The 25,137-nt window shown below is 41.6% G+C and overlaps 1 protein-coding gene across 1 annotated transcript in view; it reads left to right on the top strand.

Moving 5' to 3' along the window:
• The first annotated feature begins 12,444 nt into the window (after positions 1-12,444).
• LOC143207883 (uncharacterized) overlaps positions 12,445-25,137 on the top strand; it is a 21,576-nt gene continuing 8,883 nt past the window's right edge. The window contains exons 1-2 of the mRNA XM_076421764.1: positions 12,445-12,600; positions 25,005-25,125. Coding sequence (XP_076277879.1) covers positions 12,565-12,600; positions 25,005-25,125 — 157 coding nt within the window. The 5' untranslated portion in view covers positions 12,445-12,564. The remainder of the gene's footprint in view (positions 12,601-25,004; positions 25,126-25,137) is intronic.

The raw sequence follows: 25,137 nt of genomic DNA, 5'->3' as shown, positions 1-25,137 counted from the left end.
CGACGCACGCCTTCGAGAATAATCTCTGACGTCCCATCGGCGAATTCCTTTTGTGCGAAATCAAAAGGAACAACCATGAATGCCTCCACGTGCACGGGTCACCCGGGAAGTAGTCGCCTCGGAACTCTGACGTTCAGGTGCCCGATTCGCCAGGGAACACGATACACTGGCCCATGGAATCTGGAATTACGCTTTTGGCTTGTAAGACGCGTCCAGCGATCCTACTCCTGTTACGAGAACGGTTTTCTCGTTTCGGCTGGCCGTAATTGCACTCGTAAAAACGCCTCTGTTACGTTTCATCCGAGCTTTCGCGATTCAGGTGCAAGAATAATGCTTTCTGCGGACGTTCCAATGAATCACGGTGTTCGTAACGCGGTGCATCGAGGTCCTCGAGTCTTGAGTCCTCGGATCTGAAAATCTTCGAACGTCTAGAGCTCCTCTAGCTTGGTTCCTCGTGTCTAGAGAACTACAATTATAAATAGACCAAGGCTGTGCGAAAATGTGCGGCAACGTTAGTGTCTCCTCCCACCTCCTTTTAATTGCTGTATACATTGCATTCGAGAAGGGAAAAAAATATTCTCGAAGAAAGTTCGCAAATGTTTCCACGGAAGTCATAACACTCGTGAAACTGGGAGTCGATGGTACCATTAGATTCTCTTTCGTTACGCAAGGACGGCTCTATCGAGATAATGCGTACAGCTTCCCTGTTGCCATTTTTTTCTTAATCCGCTCATTGACTCGGTGGCAATGCGTGCGATCACCCGGCGTGATTATATCACCAGCGACAACAATGTCAGCGACGAGTCGAGGAAACTGAACGCGCAGGCAATCAGCAACGAGCGAGTCACGACCACCGGCGACTGGTTCTTCTTTCTTCTTTCATCCCTCTTTTCTTCTTGTCTTTCTTCTTCTCCTGTATGCCGCCTGAGAAAGTTACACGTCGCGCGCCGCGCCGGCCGCGTCAAACCAGTTAGCTCATGTAAATTACGTCTTCGGACATTATCAAGAAGATTCGCGCGGAGGGTATCGTTCTTTCTGGCACTCAAGCATCCAGAGAAAGTGATTTGTGTCGCGATGACTTGTCGTTTGTGATTCATGATCATCGGTAATCCCTGGCACGCCGTGATCCTTTCGTTTCCACGTTTGCCGCTGTCGTCTGATTCGGGAAATCGCGGAAAAATCAACATTGGAAACCCAGTTCTTTCTGAATCACACGTATGCGATTCATAATATTGACAGAATAATCGCTCTCTTGCTCAGAGTAAACAGGAGCCTGGAAAGCAGTTCGATAATCGATATTCCATGCGTGTGTCACGATGTTTCGTGACTAATCCGTTGCTGGCAGAGGAAGGGTAACTTTTATCCCTCAGCCGACGACTCTGCTAACTGTCAAGATGACTTTATTAAAAAGTCCTGGCAATGATCAAGATGACAGTGAACCAGCATTTCAATCAGTTTGGAAAGTTTCGATTTTGTTATCTGAAACTTTCGAATCGAAGAGGAACGCCTTTCGACGGTTTAGTTATTGAAATCGCGCGACGAGGAACAGAAAGATCTCAATTTGACGGAAGTTGCCGTCGGATATCGAGGTATCCCTCGGTATGTTATGTTAATACAGGGCGATTAGATACTTTCTTCGAATCCGAATCAATTCGAACAGTCTCTTTGCATGGCACTGTGTAGTGCCCTTCCTTCTATTGCGACATACAGCTGCCCGAACATTGTGAACGACACTCCCGAATCTTCTATCTGTACGCAATCGTCAAATGAATAAGAAAATCACTGGAGAATCGAGTGTCTTATTATGCATACGGAGACATGTTCTTCTGATTCCCTTTCGGACGGAATGTCACCATTTTCGTGATATCCGGCTCGTGTGTATCCAGCTTTCAAAGTTGGAAACAAATTGTCCGATTAATTATTCTGAATAACAATTTCATTAGTTTTCTAGCTTCTAAAGTCGCACACAAATAGTTCGATCACCAATATTATAACTCTTTTCTCTTGTCCATAACAAAAAGAAGTAAACAGTGAAAATTCTTAAGAGAAGAAATAAATGTCTATAGAACTTCTGCTTCTTGCAATCAATTAAACATTTCTAGCCACCATAAACACACGAAGATCTCGGCAGAGATGACAGCGCTGTCTCGTTTACGAGTTCACCCCCCATGATATACAAACATGATCTCGATTTATTTTGCTCGCCTAGTCTCGGAATCGGAATAAGAAAGCGAGCTGATAAGTAAGTTAATTGTACCGTGAAGCGAATTTCAATCAGCCGACATAAATTCGGCGGATTAACCATCCACTGGGCTCGTTTATCCGCGAACGGATGAATTTTATTCCTTTTGAACGAAAATTGATGGCGACCAGAGCGGATTACGAGAGCGGACGCGACAGAAAAAAAAAAGAATTCGCGAGGTAAAACGAACAGACGGAAAAGAGACACGGTTAGGCAACGGTATCGCTTTCTTTTTCTTTTCATTAGCTGATTGGATCGGGCCGACGCGCGACATTCTGAAAAGCAGTTTTCACTTCGCGATACCGATCTGAAACGAGGGACCTCTTTCGCAAAATGCGAAACCGACGCATCAAGACCTTGATTTCGGATCCTGATCTAATCGATAACAGCACTTTTACCGCGGCAGGAAATATACTGATCCAGCCGAACTGGTTCGAAAAGTCAAGTTAAAGGAGACAGTTTTCGACACAGAAAGGTACTTCGTTTAATCAAGACGATGACATCAATAATTTACGTACTTGCAACAACTTTCAGTTGCAAAAAAGAAGAGGAAATCGTCACTGCGTTGAAATGAACCATCCCCGAGCTGAACTTAATGGATTTGCGAATCGCAAGAAACCTTGCAGCAAGTCGAGTTCCCGTTGTTCGAAACTTGAAACGAACTGGTTGGAAACTGTACGGTTTTGTTAGGCGTAGATGACTTAAGCGAAATGAAAGTTGTTGGCGGATGGCTGCTTTTTGCATCCCAGATTATGAACCTCGTTATCGTTCGGAAAATTAATTCATTAACCATTTTTATCCGAGGTTAAACTCGACTTCTCCTTCTAGAATGAAGCTGCGTCGAATGTGATTTTTCTTGGCGGTCGAAACTGCTTTGAGTTCGATTTTTGTTAGAGTACGAAGCCTCGTCTTCGATTTGAATCGATTACGAAACGAATACCTTTTCTATTTTCGACGATCGCCGACCGAGCGTGTCCTTTTCGGTTTCGTTCGGCCGAGATTCATCAGATTGGCGCGGATCGATCGAATTAATTAGACAAATTGATGTGGCGATACACACCTCGGAGAATCCTCTGTGGAATTCGTACAGTGAACACTATTGCGGGAGAAAGTGATTGCGAATATCATTCTCACGGGCAGGATCCGGTATGAGACAACGCCGTCCTACGACAAATTCCTTCCAAATTTCTATCGAATTTATTCGCGTTAGGAAATTTACAACGTTTAGAACGACCACGGAATTACATCGTGCGTGTCGCCGCCCACACGGATCTAGAAAATCTGCGTCTTTTCAGCCGAGAGGAAAAAGTGTGCAACACCAAAAACGTTAGAAAAGAAAGCGTACAATTTTTCTGGCGTTCGCGTTCGCTGAATTCGCCGGAAATTTCGACAGAAATGTGCGAACCATGGAGTTTCTGCATTTTCACATAAAATGCAAGCGTAAATGGTCACGCAAATGGTCAACGGAAGATGATCTACTTTCACGAGCGAACGAATGAATTAACATAAAGCATTGTGCTCATTTTTATATTGTGTTTATTAAATTGCATAAAAATTTGCATTCATTGGGTTAATATGTAAATACAACGATCGATGTTCGTCATCGATTCGTCATCGAAATATTCATCAGTGTGGAGCGACAGTTTGCATACAATTGGTACATCGTTTGAACGATTGTGTGATATAAAATATAGAAAATGTAAACGACTTGTACGGTGGAAGAAGAGAATTTTCTGATTTTTATCAGAACTGCCGATTATTTAATTGTATTAGGACATTTTTCGGAGACTTAGCTCAGTTCATTTGAATTCGATGGGATTTCAGCGAACGTGCAATATTACCTTCATTTGTAACTGCTTCAGAAATGTTGCGAACGCGTTAATTGGATGTAGCCTTTTAATTGAATTAATGCGTCACCGGCGGAAGTCTATTCGTTTCGCTCGAGGCAGTGCCTCTGGAATTATTATAAATTAACTAGAAGCTGTCGATAAACAGCTTATAAACAATTTCCGTAAGAAACCAAGCGACCTGTAAAAAAACCGATGAACGACAAGGCACAGTCGATGTATTAGCCGAGTTAAATCGGATCGATATCTTCTCACCAGCAGGCTTTCAACCAAATTCCCATTTCAATTTTCCTTCATTTCACGTTTGTAAACGCACCGCGAAAGCACCTTTGCTCCGCTGCATCCGTGATTGCCCGCAGAAATGTCCGATAATTCGATTTGAGTAAGCTCGGCGAAAAATTAGAACGATTTCCGGTGAGCTTTGCTCTACACCCTCTACATTTTCGCATTTCACACCATCGAAAAGCTTAAAAATTGTCAACTGTACTCTTTACATCGCAATTAACGAAGTAGGGATTTTTAATATTTCAAGTACTACAGGAGAGACATTTTATATTAATTTGCATGGATTGCAAATTTATTCAGGGCCCGTATGTGTAAACGAAGATTGAACTTACAACGTGTTATTTGTTTGGAAGTAAAATTAGCAGCTCCAGTTACTTAGCAATTGTGGAAAGCCCAAATTGTCTCCGAAAAAGAAATCGCAGCCTACGCGCTCTACGTACGCTATCAGGTTGGCTAAAAAATTCGTATCTGTTAGCTGCGACCGGTAGGAACCATACTACGCATCCGGCATGCAAAATATCCTGGATGTCGCAGCGGAATGGCAACAAGTAGTAGAAACTATTTTGCGGGAAATTTCAATGTCGTGCGACTCTTTTCATTGATCGTGTTTCCAGCATTCTTTGCTAATTTTGCCTTTCTTATATAGCAAAGTACTATCGTTCGACAAATTATGATTATCACTTTTGTTGTTGTTGTTGTTAGAAGCGGTAACAAAGTTTGCTTAGTAGACCAAGGACTAGGTGGAATAACAACATGAATCCGAATGTGGGCCACCGCGCGGAATTGGGTTTTTTTTATCAGTGTTCAGTCGCTGTACCTATGATACTTTCTTTTATGCTTCATTTGCGAGTCACGGATCACACGTTACCTGTAGTTTTACCGATGATCGCTGAAACGCGAGGATAAATGTTAATTCTATTAACCTCCCGACACCGACTGACAACTCCGCGGATTTTCGCGTAATCCTGAACATAAAGACGGACATAAATAAACTGAATAATAAATATTATTTACATAAAGAACGTGTACACTGATACTCGAACCGTCTGGAATGCATGTCAAAACAAGTTAGGTATTCTCCCAGCCAATACTGATTAAACAATTTCGTTGAACATATTATACTATAAATACCGAAATGTATTTATTAAGCAAGGATCATATGAGATGTTTACTTCGCAGTGAATAAACATTATATCACCTTGTTCCTGGAAATAATTTAGGAAACAATTTTCTAGTAGTCTTTTTAAAATAAAAAATCAACGATTACTCGATAAATTGTGTTATCCGAACGCCACATTAAGCACGATCCACGCACATCTGCATGAATTCCAGGCGTTCGGCATTTCGTCTATTTCGAGTTCGGCGCGTATGAATAAAGTTTTATTGATTCACTGGCTCTCTGTTTTGTATTCCGCGTGTCGGGAACCCATATATTCTGCCTTCTCCACAGTTCGGTTGCCTTACATTTTAGGTTCCATAGCTTCTCCAGTGTATTGCACACATAAAAGCTCTAGGAACGCGCAATTTCGTTCCCATGCCACCGTAAAATGACCCTCATTCGCCACCTCCTCGAAATTGAAAGAGCTGCCGGACATTCTTCGAACTTTCCAAATCACTATACTCGGAGAAATCCCTCGTGCCATGATATTTTCAGAAAATATTATTTTCTATCGCTTTCGAATTCCACAAGGATCGGCCGAGGAAAGGAACTGAGAGAGGAGGGGATACTAATGGCGTGTAGCCAGCAAATGATATCGTACGTCGTACTCTATTGCGCGATTACGCTCGTTCAACAAGAAAAGCACCAAATCCCTCTTCAACTTTTCTGCTAAACATCTGCGCTTCAAATTCTTTGTGATTTTTCGACACTTATTTCCACGCAAGTGTTGCAATTACGATTTATTAATATTAACGCGTTACTGCTAACTCTTGTTCAATCTTAGCGCGCTCGACAGCACAATAACCGTATCACACACGTTTTAGTATGTTAAGGGTCGTTTCATCTTTACGACTCGTGCTCCAGACCAGAAAATGTTTCGACGTATAATCTAGACAACGGCACTTAAGTCCTGTGCAGAATTGTTTGAACTTTGCTACGGGAAATAAATTTTTGGGGCATGCTCACAGCAGAAGATAAATTCTCCCGAAGATATAATCGCTGCTCGCGAGGATGTTCAAGAAATTGCGACGTTCATTCCAGCTCCAGAAAATGGAACCATTGAAAAACACAAAGTTCCAGTGGCGCTGACGCAATTTTTATTTAAACCAGCATTTCCCTTTGAGAACGCCCCGTTTAATGTTCCTTCAATTCCCTGTTTATGCATGGAACAAACTTTGCACCTCTTCGTACTTTCCTCATTTCTCGCTCGGGTTTCCCAGTTTGTTCGGACAAGTTCGAGCTGGTCGCTGTGTGCGATTGTCTGGGACTGTTTTGTCGAACCCACGAGCACGCGGAATTTGATCATGCGTGAAATAAATATTTCGATGGCGCACATTACGATGCTTTTTAGAAGCTTCTTGATTTTTGAAAGACTTCTAGCAATTCTTCTAGCCAGTCACAATCGTTTACTAAAATATTCAATATAAATTTCATTATTATGATGAAGAAATTATGAAGTCCCAGTGCTTATCGAAACAAAATGACTTCCCCAGATGAGAAGATGATAATTAAAGCTTAATAAGCCAACTAATAAAATACTTTCACTCTGCTGCACTGTTCAAGCACCGCGCAGTTTTAGCTTCGAAACGATGGCCCAATAAAGTGCCGTAATTGTCGCCATTATTTTCTTCGCATGCCACTTCAGCCGAGAGTATACCTGCTCTTACACGAATTCATGCCGCTTGTAGAAAAATATTGGACATTCAATGTCACATTTTGGCAGTGTTCGTGGCTAAAGTATAATTCTCGTAGATTCATGATGTTACAGACGTTACAGTACATTAAATCGCTGGTTGAAGCGTGCCGTGAATGTTTTCCACGACGGATTTTGAACCTGTTTCGCCGTGAACTGCAACGTAATCGTCAGATAGAAGAGAATTTTCTGATCCTATTTCGTTGTACTTTTTCAACTTTGAATTATTAATTGTGTGTATTCCATGTTTATTAGGCATAAAGATCCGAAGTCAAATCAGACACGTATCATCCTTTTTTTAACGAGTTGCGCGTTAAAATAAAGATTCCGCGCTTCTCGAGTGTCTTGATTACGATTCGGTCCCATCGTTCGCGAAGAAAGTGATTCGGATTCGCGTCCGGGCAGCTGTGCGACCAGTTTTAAAGTCAAGGTTTGCGCCTTAAATTTCAGTTATGCAAGCCGTGCACACACGAACGCCGTCTACAAACAGCACAGCACTCGGTTATATCAACGAGCTTGCAGTTGGGCACTGTGCACCTTGCGCACAACGCTCGACTTGTTAATTAGGCTCACCTATACCGGGCTCGAGGTTTTCATGGAACGCAATCTGCTGTCTCCTTTGGCTGCGGTGTGTGCAAAGGGCTAGTAATGGCAACGCTATGCATAACAGCACCGGAAAGCACGTCACTGATTTGATTAATTATTTCGGGTATCGTAAGCGTCCATTAACCCTTCCCTCGCTGCCTACGAAATCGTTGTTTCGCCTTGTGTGTGCGTAAAATTCGGCCAAAGGCAACATTTCAATCCGGCAAACATTTCTCTAAGACTTATGTAAATGTCGGTCATAAAGTATTTATATTAGACGCTTCCATGGCAAATATTGTTTTATACAATGATTCATGAGGGTTGAACGTTCCTTAATTTCTGTAATTAGTACATCATGGTTTACGACAATTTCTCTTCCTTGAAATCATCGTTTATATTCAAAATGACGGTATGAAAAACGACCTAAGCTAAGCTAGTATCTCGTACTCGAAACACATTATCGGAAACACTGTCCATACACACCGTCCGAACAGCGTTCAATTAAAATCGCTTATGTTTAATTCATCCAATTAAAACAGTCCACCTAACGTTCCCATTCGGGAACACGACAAAAACACGATAATCCCGGATACCCAGGATTCCCCGTTGTTAATTTGACCAAGGTCCACGAACGGTGCTTTATCCTCGCAACTGTATCGCGTGTTACCATCGAAGCAACGACTCGGCTCCATTTTTGGTGCCATCAGCGTTACTTCCTCGTGTATGTCGAAGGAATAAAAAGAAACGAGAACTGTCGCTTTAGCTGGCCATTTGCAAATGAAGAATTCATTCGGGAAGTGGACCGAACAGAATTTTTACGAAAACGGTTTGGCTATAGCAAACGACTTAGGGAAAATGGCACAAACCCGAGGCCCTTTGTGAATACGAAAGCGTAGACGCGTAGACAGTAAAATAGTAGAGAGAGCGATATGCTTTTACAGAAATCACAAATTTATAAGGGCATGTCGGACACGTGCATCAAGTTTTTTGAAAAATTTAGGTTTTCGTTCCGTCTTGTTCTCCAGAAAGGCAACGAATGTCCACGTACCTGGACATTCTTATAATTAATACACACGATCGAAAAATAAATAAAATTAAAAGGTTCTTTTTCAAGTATTTTCGACGTGTCATAAACCGCAGCTTCGACGAGTGATTTTCAGAAAGAAGGTAACGGTTTACGGACACTAATTAATTAAATCTGTTAAAATTACAACACTAAAAGTAGCAACGCAGCAGAGGTGGGCATTACTTGACGAAACAAATATTTCAAATACTATTTAATATTTTAGATTTTATTTCGCTTAAAGAAAATAGTATTCCAAATAAGATATAGAATTTCGAAAATAAAATATTTCTATTTTAACAACCTGAACCTCAAAGTAAAATATTTCTATTTCAACAATTTGATCCATAAAATAAAGTATTTCTATTTTGACAACCAGAAACACGAAATAGAATATTTTACTTTTTGCATTGTTATAATACTCTGAGAAACCGCATAAACATACAGTCTATCTTATCGTTAAGAAACGATTTACACTCATAAATGTATCGAATTCGAACCATTATTTTCAGCAATAATATCTAAAATTGAAATTGAAAATAAAGACAAAATATAAATATTATTTACTAATTACTATTTTCAAAAAAATTACTGCCTCAAATAAATTATTTTATTTTCAAAAATTACTGCATCAAATAAGATATTTCATTTTCAAATTTGTACACATTCTTTAAAAAAAATAAATAGGATTATTTACTATTTACTATTTAAAATACTATTTCCCCCAGCTCTGCAACACAGCTTGTCCTTAAAACGTGTACAGATTTTTCTACGACAGTTTAGCTGCACCTGGCATTATTCATTTTACCATTTACGCCATCCATGCCATTTTTCCAGCGATTCCCTCAATTTGCGACGTTTTTGTTGACCTCAGCTTACATATTGCTCGCTAATTGGAATTCCTTCGGTTCGAAGGTTGCCCCAGGATACCGAAGCAGCTTGTCAATTGTTTAATCGATGACTAATCGGCCACCCTTGTCCGTTGATTGCGTTTTTTCGCTGGTCGGCCCAGTCAACGACGATTTCTCACGATCTTGTAACCGTTTTCAGGTGTGCAAACCGTGAGACACGCGGATGCAACTGCGTGGATTCACGTACCCGTCGAAGAATGCGTTCCTGTTTGCGCGCACGGGTCTAATTCAGCCGAAGGCCGAATCGGCCGACGGCCTTCCCCAATCGTAACCCACGAAACACGATAAATCGAATGGCCACAATTGCTCGGAGGATCTTCGGCGAGAGATGATTCACTCCCGTCTCTCCCGTCTCGTGCCGACTACGAAACACCTATGGTCGGCGATGCGACTACGACATACACTGCAAATGGTACGAAGTATACCAAGGATACCGGGGAGTTTTGAGCCGCGCTCTCTCAAGACCGAAGCATTCAGGTTTCCAAGTCATGGGAGCCTCGAAAGTTTTGAAAGAGATACTCTGCTGTATCTCTTGAAACCGAGTCTGAAACTAGCGAGCATGTTAAACTTATTGCGATGAACTAACTTTCCAGCGAATCGGTTCGAACTGTTTGTCGAACAGATGTAACGAGCACGATCCGATAAATTGAAGCTGGACAAGGAAAGCCTGGAAACGTCTGACAAGATGTTAAAAGAATAATTTTCTTCAGAGAGAGAGAGAGAGAGAGAAGATTAATCTTCTTCGCAATTAGTTGAATGGAGTTAAGAAGACTTAAAGATTTATTTATTTTAATGATCGCAACTGTGGTCAGAATTGATAAAATTAAAAAGAGAATATGCTTGACGTTGTTCAAAATATGTGATATTGTCAACGTTGGATAAAATAATATTTTAGTCTTGTAGTTGGCTTGGCGAGTAAGTTTGTTTCGAACTCCATTGTTTCATGAATCGGAAGCGTTGCTGAAAGCATGATAGGTCTTTATAAAACTTGCATCGAGCATTTGGGAACCTTAATCCCCGACTTTTTATCTTTGGTCGAATCCCAGAATCGACCGGGGCTAATCGAATTGTGATTTTTTTGCGATGAAGATCCTTGAAGAGTTTCGCGCGTCATCGTTGCGACCGATGGCTGTTGAACGAACAATACGAGATTTTGACAGCATGATGCGTGTTCCGGATGTAGAGTTACAGATATTGATGAATTCATGATTAAATCTGACACAACAATTCGAAGGAGTTATCGAACAAACCCATGAAATCATACTAAAATTGTACGAATGAAATAATTAGCTTGATAAAATGGAATCTGCAAGAGCCACGATTTAATTAAAGAAACAGCGAACAATTACTTGGGACACCTGTCGAATCTAATATGGATTCATTAATTGAAAATGCATCTAATCGTCGATCTTGAGCAATCCATCCTGAAAAACTCGTATAGTTAACTAGCTCCGACGTCAAAATCGCGGACAGGGTTGATTAACGATTACATAGTCGGCCGCATAGTCGGTTTCTTGCTTACACGTGGTAATCGATTGTGATTAATTGCTTCGCGTAGAAGAAAGACGTTTAACCAAAATCGATAAGAACCGTTACCACTACCGACAGAATCGAAATCATGAAACATATAAAATTTACATGAAACACAAATTCCATTTATCCCTAAATTATTTTGACCTACTACGTGTTCGTAGTAGGGTTGTGTTCTTTCTCGAATGGCACGAGTTCTGGCCGAGCTTCGTTCATTTGAAACAGGAAAGGGAATTCCCGATAGGGTCGAAACCGGAGTGTCCACTCAACAGAATCTCCTGCAATTTCCTCGCGCCATCAAACGCTTTGAAAAAAAGGTCAAAAGTGATTTTGTCAAGCAATTACAAAAGATTTCCAATCAAGAAATACAAACCAACGAATACCGCGCAATCAAGAGCAAAATCGATATCGCACAATTAAAATTTCCTGAATAGACCCTAGAAGTTCGATCGAGAGGTGCCGAAATCAGAACTCTGCGAGAAGAGAGAGAATCTTGCAGAATCTTCCCGATAGCAAAACGAAAACCGTTCTCCCAGCTCGTTTTCCGTTTTCCACGATCGGAGAGCGCGTGTTCGCGCTCGAATAACAGCAGAAAGGTAAAAGAGTACTCCAAAGAAGGCGAGCATCGTTTTATAACCACCGATTCCCATTCTACTTGACGCCACAGCACGATTGATCTGGCTGGATGAAAATCATTTCGATGCTTCTATTTGAAGAAATGACTTTCTCCAAAGCTATAACGCATGGGCAATGACGAACGACGGAATAACACTGTGAGCTCCGGTAACGAAATCAGAATGATCTCGCGGGAGTGATTCGGCCGCGATTAGGATCGTTTCGGTACGGAAGGGTCCTCGGTAGGCGAACAAGGATCGCGACACCGTATTCGGAGGATCGTCGGTGTCGGTCAGGTGAGAGGGGGTCTTGAAGGAGGGAGAAGGGGGGTTGCGAGGTGAGGGAGGCAGGTGGGGGAGAACACGCAAGAATTATCCCTGAAAAGTCGAAACGGAGAAGAATGGGGAAAAGAGAGGACACCAAGGAGGATGGGCACCAAGTTGGTCTGGTTGCCGACCCCCACCCTGTATATAAGCGTTCTTCTGCCGGCTACGTCTTCAGTCTTACAGTTCGAACGGCACACTGCGTGTACAAGCCGAAGAGATCATCATCTGCCGACAAAAAAAAACAACACCAGAGACATCGTCGAGGACGATGCCTTCTTCTTGCTGACGGAAGAACCTAACGCGCCAGGATGATCGGCCGTGTCCGCGTCGCATTCTTCAGCCTGGTACGTGCCCCCATTTTAGATCCTGATCCTCGATACCCGACAGGATTACCATAGTGATCTCAGGACTCGTGCACCATGCTCGATCAGTGTGCTTCGATAACCGCTTCCGGTTCGCCGATCTGTGCCGGTTGCCGTCAGCTGTACCGATCGGTGGATCGTCCAATTAATTATTACCGTGCCTCGTCCAACGAGTCGAGTCGGTAAAGGTAAACAAATGTCTCTCGAGTGCGACGGAGTTCAAGTTACATTTCTCATTGTCGGACAGCAAAGCACGCGCGCTACTGATTTGTTTATCCACGCCGACTCGTCTCGTTCGATCGAGTATAGAGTGCAAAATCAAAATTGTCTGCATCTGTTGCAAGGACCGGGAGCTACTTAACCATTTTGTTCCTTCTTCGATAATTCTAATTGGTCAACGCTCTTCAATTCGGTTAAATTGTCCACTGTTTCCAGTTACTTATTTTTTTAAATCTATTCCACATTTTCTGTAGTAATTAATATTGCATACTGAACGTTTGTTGATCGATCGAGACATCGAACACAGCGCGACGGAGCTGTTTCAATTCTGCAACTGTTTAAATTAAACATCTCACTATTCCCATGCAGTCGGCGTTGCAGTTTCATTCGCGAGGTTTTTTAGCGTTTGTAACAAACATTCCGGTATAATGATGCACAAATGTTTCATTTAAAACTCTGTGAAATTGCAACGAGATACAAAGGTAATAAAGATAACAAGACTATAGTAAACGAGCAAATAAAGTAAGCGAAAATACACAGAAAAGAGAATTGAGAATACACAAACGTTTCATTGCGATGTACCACGCACAACGGTGTAGTTGCATTTCACAGCGTTCTATTAGTTCACTTGAAATTGAAACTATGACTTCACTGTTACATGTATCATTGGTAATACCCGAAAAAGCGTTTATCGAGACACTCAATTTGCAACTTTCGCGGTTGAATGCAACCATCGACAGCGACTCAACCTTATTTATTCGGCAAACACGCGTCTATTTTCTTCCGTTTACAAGGTAAATTGACAGAATCACTCTGCGCATCGATGAAAATAGAAATACGGTGCTTGTCGAGCCCGCGGAAGTTGAACAGCTACGGTTTTCGCTGAAGTTCTAATTCCTCGGCGGCTTAAATCTCGGGATACGAAAAACTAATACCGAGGATCGAGTACCATGCCAGTAGCAGTGACGTAAATATAGCAATGATAGTCGTTTACACCTGCGCGTTCTCTGGAATGAAAGCGGGATTCGCACCGCGTCGCGACGGAATACCAACGAATTGCGAAATAAAGGCATACGCCGTGCCGATTCGACTGCAAATAGAAAATCGCAACAATCGGAACGAGTGTCATCGACATACGTTTACCAGAGTCTGTATCCGCGTCTCCGTTTCGAGGTTACGTATTTCCAAGTTCTCCGCGAAGAAGGAGCTCTGATTTTCATTTACGGTATCGTTGCACGTAAACGGTCTCGCTTCAATTAAGCACACCACGTGGGTCACCGATGACGTTCTTTATACAAGATGATTCAGAAATAAAGGTCAAAATGTTTATTACTCGAATTACTTTATGAAACTCTGTTTATTAGTGTTAAATAATATGCGATCTTTAGTGATATTAACTCGCTAAGTCGGCAGCAATGAATTGTGACGATTCTTATAATTGTTTCGTTAGGAGATCGTGGATTTGATGCGTTTATACGATGAAAATGTGCAGATCGATAGTTGAACGAAAAGATTGTGCATTTTTTTTTTGTAGCTATCATTGACTGTCATTCGCGCGAATATTAATCTCCCATCTTCGATAAACCGGAAAATCGTTCCCTTCGGTACAGAAATCAATTACGGGAGGGAAAGAATAAGAACCGCAATTTTTCGCGTAGATAAACTTAATCGATCGTAGTCGCTTCTTAGAATCGATGAAACGGTAAACAGCATTAATCATCATACGGGTTCTAGCATCGTGGTCGAATTTGTTTGCTTGCAATGCAAGATTTGCATTGATTCGAAAGAAAAGGGGCTTCCTCAGTATTTCGATGAAAAGTAAAAACACATTTCGATCATGCGAGTAATTTTCCGCGTTTCCAGGGTTGAAACGCGTTGCTGAATATCGAGCAAACGCGCGCGAAACCGAGCGAATGATGATTACGCTGACATAATATTATTGCCGGCCTGCGTATATCGCGAATGGTAGACTGGTAGATGGCTCTGTGTCTGTGTACGTCTGTCTGTGTGTTCCATTGATCTTGGCACTTGAACAGAATGTCGTTGCACTACATTTCATTCATAACTTTCAATGCCGCGCCGCGGCGCGAAACGCTATTATGTTCGCCGGGAATCGTGCGGATCGTTAGATCGTGACTCGTTTTATCGGACCGTGAATTGGCAATTGGCAGCTATAATCGCGGCACGCGGATCGATCATTGTTCTCTAAATCGCGAATTAAGCCATTCAATTGATTATCAAGAGGTTGTACTATTATCACCGGGATACAACAATCGATTGATCAACGCTGAATCTAAACGGATCTATACGGAGATCAATACGGAGATTATTTTCGATTACTCTCTGTGAAAAGAGAATGAGAATGTATTTATTCAGATTTCTAGCGATTCTTTATGATAATTAAAATATCTATCTGTCGATTTTTTGTCTCATCCTGTTTTTATGGGAAGTACAAATTTTTTGTCGTTCAGTGGCTTGTTTTCATGTTTACTCGACTGGATTCTTTCTGAAATTGCATGTAGTTAGTTTCGCGAACGTATAACGAAATGCTGACGTAAATAACACGGTATGAACGTTAACTACTCGATATACAGAATGATTCGGTTACGCGTTACGTCGAGTTTCCCCGATTGGTTTTTCGTTGGAAAACAGAATAGCGAAGAATTTCTAGGCGAACGTCCCTCAGGCTGGTCACACGCGTTATGAAACACTCTGTAGATGTACATTCAGGCCGAGAAAAAGAAAGGGCTTGTGAAATAATAGTCAGTCAATGGTTAACACAAGATCTGCTCATCTGTCGGAGCATTTCCATTACGAATAGCCCCTTCTATCGAAAGTCTGGCAATGATTGACGACTACCGGTTGAACTATAGGTGCCCGGCCGCTATCTCTGAATCAGCAGAAATTATCTTCAGGTGCGATCCGTTTGTACTGTTTACAAATCCGGCGAGATACAGCGTTTAACGCTTTGATACGGCTAGTTAAATACAAAAGCTCAGCTAATTTGTTCCGGTCCGCAGCTGCTCGTTTGCCGCGCTTCTGCGATAGCCCCGTAAATACATACGTCGGCGATTTGCAAATTTTCACCGATCCGTCCACCGCTCCGGCGAGGCTTCGCGAGCAAAAATACAAAAATTTTCCATCTTCGCAACGATCTCGTAGTACGAACCGCGTCTAGAAGCTTATCGGGACATTCGAAAACTCGGGTCTGAATCTCAAGAACAATCACTCGTAAAGTCATTTACGTTTACAATGTTTCGAAGCGCGCGATGGTCCGCGATCAATTTGCAATATGGCCGCTGTGAGAAGCGTAAATATGAAAATAATGTTTGCGATTTATTCGAGTTTTAATGAAATTATAGATTAACAACTCCCCAGGACTTGGACACATACTCGCAACGTCGTTGGTACGTCGAGGTTCGCCCTGAAAGAGTTAAATTGCTCAAAGTAACTATAATGGTATCTTTATCGTTAATAAAATCGCAATAAACCACTGAAAGACAGAACTAGGGGTACTCGCGAAGCAATATAATTTATGGCAGCCACGTGAAAGGCGAATGTCTTTTTTATATTTTTTCAAAGTGTCCCTGCTTGTCGGAGGTCGGAGGAGTATAAAGCACGGATAACGAAGTTGAAATATTTTTATCAAGCGGCAGCGTCGTCAAGGAACTCTGAAATTTCGAATTTTCGCGCGCCTGCAGAGCAACGGTTTTATACTGTTCTTTTTTTACATTATGTACTGCTTTAATTTGCCGTGTCGAGTAAATGGCACCCTAGAAAGCTGAGGCATCCATTGAATGGCAGCCCCGCGACCCGTCCCGTTTACAATCAGGTGAATTAGCACGAGTTTTCCAGAAATCCTTGGCAAGTTAATAACGAAAGGTGATACTTACGTTTATGATTTGTGGAGTGATCGATACGGCGCGAACCTCCTGGTTAAACAACCGCTATTGAACTTTTCCCCGTCGACCATGAGGCGCGGATTAGAATTTGAAAACACGGGGCCTGGAGCCTGGAACTGAAGTGAAATTAGCAAACTGAAAATCTAATGTAAATTTATTAATGAATGATCTCGGAGAATCAAAATGATCATTGCTCACCGTTTCATCGCGGAAAGGTTACAGCGACTGGACCATCTGAAAAACTTGCAGAACACGCTCTACAAATTTATTTTTAATATGCAAACGATCACAAAGTTCGAATAAAATGACAGTCATTAAACTATATTGCGCCACGTTGTAGATGGATCGCAATTTCCCTGATTAATACCACATAAGATCGCAGTGTGGTAGATCCAGGAATTTATAATTTACTATAATCAATAACGCAAGAAAAGTGTTAAGCAATTCGAGACGATCTCACCGCAAGCACACGTTTGCAGCAATGTTAAAAGGTTATGCAGAGAGCTCTTCGGGTAAACGAACATCGAGAACCTTTTTCTATTGTTGCTCATTAGTCGACTGGACATTTGAAGCATGCACTTAGAATGTGAGTGTAGAAAACATCAGCCAGTAAAACTGACGGCATCAAATTTCCACCGATCCCTCGAGTTAAAAAATGTTGTGAACGTATCGTTTGTTCAAGTGGGACACAGTAAAAAATTATTCAAAAAATCACTTTCAATTTTTCAAAGATATTAAAGAGAAGAAACATCGATTTCGGAGTTTTCGCTATAACGAGGAGAACAGACAGATTTTGAATTAGTGCGTTCGTGGGTACAGCGATCGACAAACGTTAGGAAACAAGTGCCCAAGAACAGCGACTATAATGTTGCCCTTTGTTCGTAGGATGGATGGCTTTCGATTCTGTATTCACGTTTTCATTGGACGACGCTAGAAACCCGCAACAACGTTGAGCCTTCGCACACTTGTTGCGACGACCTCCGGGACCGGGGCTGACAATGAATCCGTGTAGATAGTATCGAGGCAACTTTCTTTTCGTAATCCTCCCAATAACGCAAACGCCTCCATCTGGTTTCGGTAATATCCCCCATCTGGCATTCTGATATTAAATTACTTCTCCCCTTTGCAACCGGCCATTGTTCCAGCGAGCAATTAGTACGATTACGTTGATGAAGGAAGAAGAAAAACCGAGAGAGAGAGAATCTCCGAACAACGGGTTTAGAGAAAGACGACTGAGAACAGGAGGTGAATTCTGAGTGTCGCGTTCGAATCCGATTGCGAGACCCATGAATTATCTTGATTTTTGGAATGACGCTCGCCGGGAGTTCACTTTTAGCTGTTTCAAGGCCGAGATGGAACGGTTCATGCGAACGATAGCAACCTTGCTTGGTGTGAACGCACTGCTTCGGAGTTGCGCGATCTCGACCAACTACAACAGAAAATAGAAAAACGGCTGTGCGTTACAATTAGAAGTTGCTCAATTTGCTTCTGAACAATCGTCTTCTCATTGTCAGTTACTCATTGTCGATACAGCCCTACAGCTGATGCATATTTCTTTGTAATTACATCAAGACAAGATTAAATTTATTTAGATATTCGTAGAGTTGTTATTGTAATAGTAAAAGTTAGTTCTCCGTAGAATCGTCGAAGTCAATGGTTGCTAATTCTCGATTGCCCGATGGACACGACCGAGCCTCGAAATTCGCGGCAGCGCGGGAGACACGTTTAGGGGAACTTTCTCCGAATAGAGAGAAACCGATTTAAAGCAAAACTCCTAAACTCAGGTCAGCCGGTTGTTGTGCGCTGCCAAACAGCGAAACACAGTCGGGCATATACGATCGCTGGGCCAAAGGCATCGCCTCCAGCTGTATCGACGTTTGATTGCGCAACTCCGCGAGGACTTTCACTGCGAAATGATGCGCTGATTCCAGTTTCCGCGATGCACGGGACATCGGGCAATCTAGGGTCATACGGATTGCCCTGGAACGCTGCAGGCCGATCCCGTTTGAACGCTTTGACACGATCGTTGCATGGCTCGCTGATGGATTTCTGAGGTCCGGCGCGATCTCCTTGGGAACTGGTACCATTCGAGTTTCGACTTGTCGTCGATTTTTATCTTGCACGAACATCATTTTGATTCAACTCCTGCTTCTCAGAATTGATTCAGACAATTTCTACCCTGCAGCCGATTTAGACAATTTCCATCTCGCAAAGCCCATTTTGATTCAACGCCCGCCACTCGCAATCGGTTCATACAGTTTCTATTTAGCATAAAGACCAGTCTACTTATGACAAGTTTCTGAACAACATTTAAGCAGCATTCCAGTTCTGCTCCACGCACAAGCACTCCAATTAGCGTCGCCTAAAATTCAAGACGATGCTTTAGAAGCTTCCTTCGTCCGTGCACATAATACCCAGAGTTATGTTCGATAATGGCCGTACTCAAGCGTGAGCTGCGCTTTACGCCCTCGTAAAATTACCCTTCGAATCGCGGGCATAGCCACTTTAACAGTTTAAACGAGGTCGTGTATAAAAAACCGGTGGTAATATCAAAGTACAAAGAACAAGAATTTTTTCAATAACGCCGTGTCGAACAGTTGGAAAATCAATTCCAAGTTCGAGTACATTGTAAATTGAGCAATTGATCGATCGATAAATTATTACCCGAAGAGAAGGAAGTATGGAGAGAAGAAAATTGAGTTATACAGGATCATAAACAATCTAATTGATTGCACATTCACACCAACTGATTTTCTCATTTGCCTTCTCGCGCGTGACTCTAACTGTTGATGATCGATGCCGTCAACGATCCTGCCTCAATGACAGAAACAGGAATCCAGTATTACGAAGTTTATGACCGATCGGTGTCGTCAGGGTCGCAAAACAAAAAACTCGATTAATTTTAAAGCGTACGCAGCCGCGGATGAGGGACACCTTAAAAACGTCTTCCCTCGGTAATCGAACTGTGAATGGTACTTCCCTTTTGCTCTTTCACTTTCGCTATGGCTGTGTGCTCCTTATGACATTAATATACAGGCATTACGGGACGATTTTTTTTTCACGGATCATTTGATCGCTCGACGCGGTCTTCAACTTTGCTCGGGTCACGTGGCGACGCGCGAGACCCTAGAATAGTATGTCATCTATGTATGGTGATTGTATCGCGATCACGTGCACGGGAAACCGTAAAACAAATTTCATTGGAAATATAATCACTGCAAACGATGGAGTTGAAAGTTTGGTTGCTCTCATGCAATTCTTTTGTTCATTAAATAATTCTAATGGAATTGAATAAAGAACAATATTGTATGTTGGATATCTGTCGAATCGAAGATCCAGACAAGCAATTGCTTATTCACCACAAACTCGAAGCTGTCTACTCATTCTCTAGACGTTCCCGAGCTGTTTAAAAATTGATTGCACCCAGAACATTCCCCCGAATTGAAACTTGTCTTGGCTACGATCAGTCAATATTATATTGTTAAACAATGTTGGATCGAGTACGTTATTTCCGTCATAAACGCTGTGTTAGAATCGTCATGCGCATTTACTTTAAATATTTGTTCTGGTACACATAAAAAGAATGTCTGTTCGTAAATAAACGACAATTCAGTAAGACCTATGCAGGTTCGAAGCAAAAGGTTCAGATATCAAAAGCTAAAGAGACATTACGGACGTTCAAATCTAAAATCCGTAATTTCATCGAAGAGGCAGTTTAACAGATTGTATCTGAGATTTCATGGTTGTTCCGCGGAAAATCTTTAATACATAGTTCGAACGTGATCATGTCGTGAATGGCATTCTGCTGCTAACCTTTATGCGCAACGATACGAATTTCCAATGAACAGAGACCAGAATTTTTCAATGTGCTTCAAAATGCAGATTCAAATGTCCTTTTTCTACGTAAAACCATACTCGTACATTTGTGCAGAAATTAAACATCTTTATGTTACAGAGAAAAGCATACTCTAAAGTGACAATATGTTCATAAATTTTTTCAATGATCGCATCGAACAGAAAGCGAGAACTTCTCAATTATGAACGTCTAATTACAAGGCATCATCGGTTACTCGAGGCTGTTTAGTAGAGAAACTTGCGTAACACGTTGTATATGTACTTTGATCTCTATCCATCTCGTAACCGCTTAATTAAGCATCGTTTAATCAAGCACAATAACTCTCGAAATTATGGTATCGGAGTATTGATTTGTTCGTCGACTGTAAACACGACGCGGAAGCTGTGATGTAATGAGTTCTCTGATTAAGCTAAACTGTGTTAATCTGAAATCACTGTCGAACATTTCAATAAAAATAAGACAGATTTTAATATCACAAGAATCGTTGAATTAAAGGTGTCATGATAACGCAATCGCAAAACTATGATGATCAAACGAAACGCGAGCATTTAATGGATTCCGTCATGCACTGACCAAGCTATTCGAACCACAGACCATTTAAACTAATCAAACAAGTGCAAAACAAGCACCTTGCGATTGGGCAAACCCTATTCCAATTTCCAATGTAAGTTTACGCGCTCGTTCATCGTCGACGTGAATCTAATTCGGTGCTTTGAGGCCAGTAATAGCACAAAAATAACAATTTCCGAAATCGGAAATTCAAGATGCATTTGAAATCGAGGGAAACCAGAACATAAAAACATAAAATACCATTAAAGAAATCAATTTAAAAAATTGCTGTTCTCTGAATGTTAATCCACTTATAGAACCGAAACTAATCCCGTCAGAATTTGTAGAATAATTGAATTGCGAATCGAGTAAATCGTAGATGTAATTCAGGAAAAATACTGAAAAAGAACGAAGTATTTTGGCAGCATTCTTTAAACATATCGCGTGGTGGAGGTAAATCGTGAGTAGAACATCGGTGAATATTTTTAAATCAACCGTACCGCACATGGTTGATCGAAATGGTTCCTACAGTGAGAAACGAATGGGGCCATTTATGTTCGGAACGTGGAACATAAATGCAGCCCAGGTATCGAAGAACTCTCAGTGCCATCCAGTTTGTCAATCACGCCGAGATGCTTGGACGCGGATGCTCGTCGGCTCGGTTAGTTTCACCTGCTGATTCTCATTGTCCACTAAAATATCGCGGCACGAATACCACAGGTATTAGCGTCGCCGGTGACGGTTGATTCATGACACGGGGCAGGTCGAGCGTCAGCATATATTAACCTTTCGTACTCGTCTGCGAGAGACGCTCATAGAACTACCGTGTCCGAACGGGAAGAAGAGCTCTCCGTCGAATCTGACTTTCCCTTTTCGTGGGTGGAACAACAGGGCGACGGCTGAGATCATCAATCCCGAGATCATGGCTGATCCGAGCAGGATGCGAGCTGCCGTGCCACTTCTGATGACGGCGAACACGTTTCGTCCTTTCCGTTTATTATTCATGGGCGAAACTAGAATGTAGAACCGATTGATTTCTCGAACACGTCGCCGGCCATGTAAATGGAAAGCAATTTGTTCCAGGCGTCGACTGTGAGGGAATGATAATGGACAAATTGTCAAAAGCGTGGCTTCACGCGCGCGGATGACTCCGAGGAAAGCGCTACACCGGGCAGAAAGTGTTTGATCGTGCGAATTCAGAGACTGTGTTGCCACTGGACTGACCATTTTTATACTGCTTTCTATTTTTATAGGTTGCTTCGTAAAATACAGAACAGGTCGAACAACTTATTTGAGCGCTTTATCTACCGGTAGCCTATCGGTAGGCTTTTCAATTATTAAAAATCTTCTTTTACACAATAATTCCGAAAGAAATTATTGGATTTTGTTATATCGAAGTTATTTCTTGTTTTATCGAAGAATTCTTTTAAAACGTCCTCGTCCATAGAATTTCAACAATTATGGAATAATCACCGGTAGATAAAACAGTATCCATTGTTCGAAGCGCGTGTAAAATTTCGAATCTCGCATTGTAATTCAGAAGCAGATGCTTCTGTGATTCATAAGTGAATTCCCGGCGCGGCGAGGATTCTGCGAATGTAAATAAGACAGCGATCTCCTATTCATCGTTCCTCGGTCTCTCTTCTTTTTCCGACAAAATTGGTCCCTTCGTCATTGACGCTTCCACGTCTTCTACCGCGCGCACATAAATCATTGTATTTTCCCTAGGATAGCAAAATAGAGAATTCCAAATGTAGAAGACGCCGTTTGTCTGATTCGATGGGTCTGTCGGCAGAACTTGAGGAGACTAAAGTAACGTTTCAGCTGTCTTTGAAGGAGGTTGAACCGCGGCTAGGACTAATCATTAATCATACACAGCGATTACAGCTTGATCGTGTTAAATGTCTGTGTTAATACTACTCACGCTTAGCTAATTGGTTTAAAAAATGCGCTATCGTTTGCAACAGCTTCACCTTTGCCAATTTTTATACTTGTGTATCGATGCTGAAATTATTCGCAGCTCGTTGTTAATGGCGACGTACATTAAGTCTGTCGATGATTATAATGAATGACAATGAAAGATAGACAAGCGTGACATTAAATTTACTAAGAAAATCATTGTCGAATGTACAAATATGATTTTTGAAATAAACGGAGGCATCAACTGAGTCGATAGAAAATATTATTTTTAAATCTAATGCAACAGGCAATGCTATGAACGACTAAAAACAATTGAAATTTTTCTACGCGCAATGGCAATGTTTTACCGTAAAACTGAACCCGACCGAGACCAAGAAGCTTCAATGAAATTACACTGCGACGAAGCCAAGAAAAATGACGCTGACCTTAAAGAACCGACGTTGATCGATGTCCCTTCTGTTTCTCGGCTTTGGCTCGCCGATTCGAGAATAACACTCGAGAGGAGAAACCAAAATCGACAAGCCCGGTGTCGATAATGATAAAGAAAACAGCTAACGCCGTTGTACAAGCGCGATCTGTCGGATGTTCGATTACGAAACGTTACCGCTGCTCCCTCGGAAGAGCGCGCGACCTTTACTTTTAATTACCCTAAATGGCGACGCAAACGAAAAAGTAATCATGCGAGAAATAAATCAGGGATTCCTCACGGGGCTGACTTTTACGGGGGATCGTGGCATGAAAAGATTAAAAGCCGTGTCGGAGGCGGTCTGCGCTACAAAAACGCCGTATATACCACTGTTCGCTTACGCTAATATGGCACTGGTTATTTATAGGCAGTGGACAGTCGGAATTGATGGCGGCGAATGTAATCCCGGTTTATCTTGCTTTTTCAACAAGACGCTGCAGAACGTAGTCCGGGAATTCGCGATCGAGACGAACCAAACCTTTTAAATCCGCGAACTATCGATTTCGACAGCTTTCAAATACATTAATTTAGACGTGGAAGGGAGCAACCTATTTTTCTTCGTGATCTGGTCAAAGAGTATAATACGCTAGTCAGTTTAAGAAAGATTGATTGACTTTATCAAACAAACGAAATCGTGAACAATCAGCGTTATATTTGAGTCCCGAATAAGAACATCAAGAATGGTTTGGCTACGTTAAGAATCTAGATTGGAGAAGTTGTGCAAAATTTGTCAAATTGGATCGTTTTCACTGTCCACCCACAATCTAGCGAATCTCCGATCGTGAAAAGTTCAAGTTAAAGTTCAACGCGTTGTTCATGAAACTATCACGAGGTTCATAAACAAGACGGTAATTTATAATATAAATCTTCCGAGCAAGTCATAATTATGAGCTTTGACCCATGATATTGGTGCGTTGCCACATTGCCACTTTAAATATTCTATGTATATAGACTGCAATTTTGGTAACATAAGTATACTGAGCAACGTGTGGACCGGGATCGGTCGACTTGACATTTAAAGTTACATGCTTGTTGGTGAATCTTTTGAAAGGTGAACAAGATCAGTTTAGTAGAAGTCGCGAAGTTAAGGAACAAACTGGGATACCTTATTGGCTAATTTGCCATTTGATTAACGTGTTATATAAAGACCGAATGATTTTGAGTGTGCGTTTATTACTGCAGTTATGGAATGAATCGATTGTCAATATTTTTGCAACGAAGAAGTTATTTTCTTTCTTAAAAGTTCTAATCACTGAAACCGTAAAATAAATCGTAGGGCAAGGGGCTAAGTTAATCGTGGTGCGATAGTTATTGGAATGTGCACTTTACTATTGCATTATTTGTATTTCATAATTTACTATTATGTTATTGATCGAAGACACGAGAGATTTATCAATCTGCCTGGGAGGAGGTAGTTTTTAAAGAGAATAGAGTGGTCGTATCGAGGGACTAATTGAACGTTTGTATGCAACAGGTGATTGCAACATTTCTGTGGCAAGGCACTCAGCAACAAGGAAGCAGGCGGAGTAGAGACGTGATATTGAACATCAGTGATGATCAGAAGACACAATATCTAAATCAAGACTTCAAATCCAGTAAGTGATCGA

Source organism: Lasioglossum baleicum, chromosome 4 (genome assembly GCF_051020765.1).
Source record: "Lasioglossum baleicum chromosome 4, iyLasBale1, whole genome shotgun sequence".
Taxonomy (NCBI): domain Eukaryota; kingdom Metazoa; phylum Arthropoda; class Insecta; order Hymenoptera; family Halictidae; genus Lasioglossum; species Lasioglossum baleicum.
The sequence above is the reverse complement of the archived record's forward strand: the minus strand, read 5'-3'. Positions and strand labels throughout refer to the sequence as shown.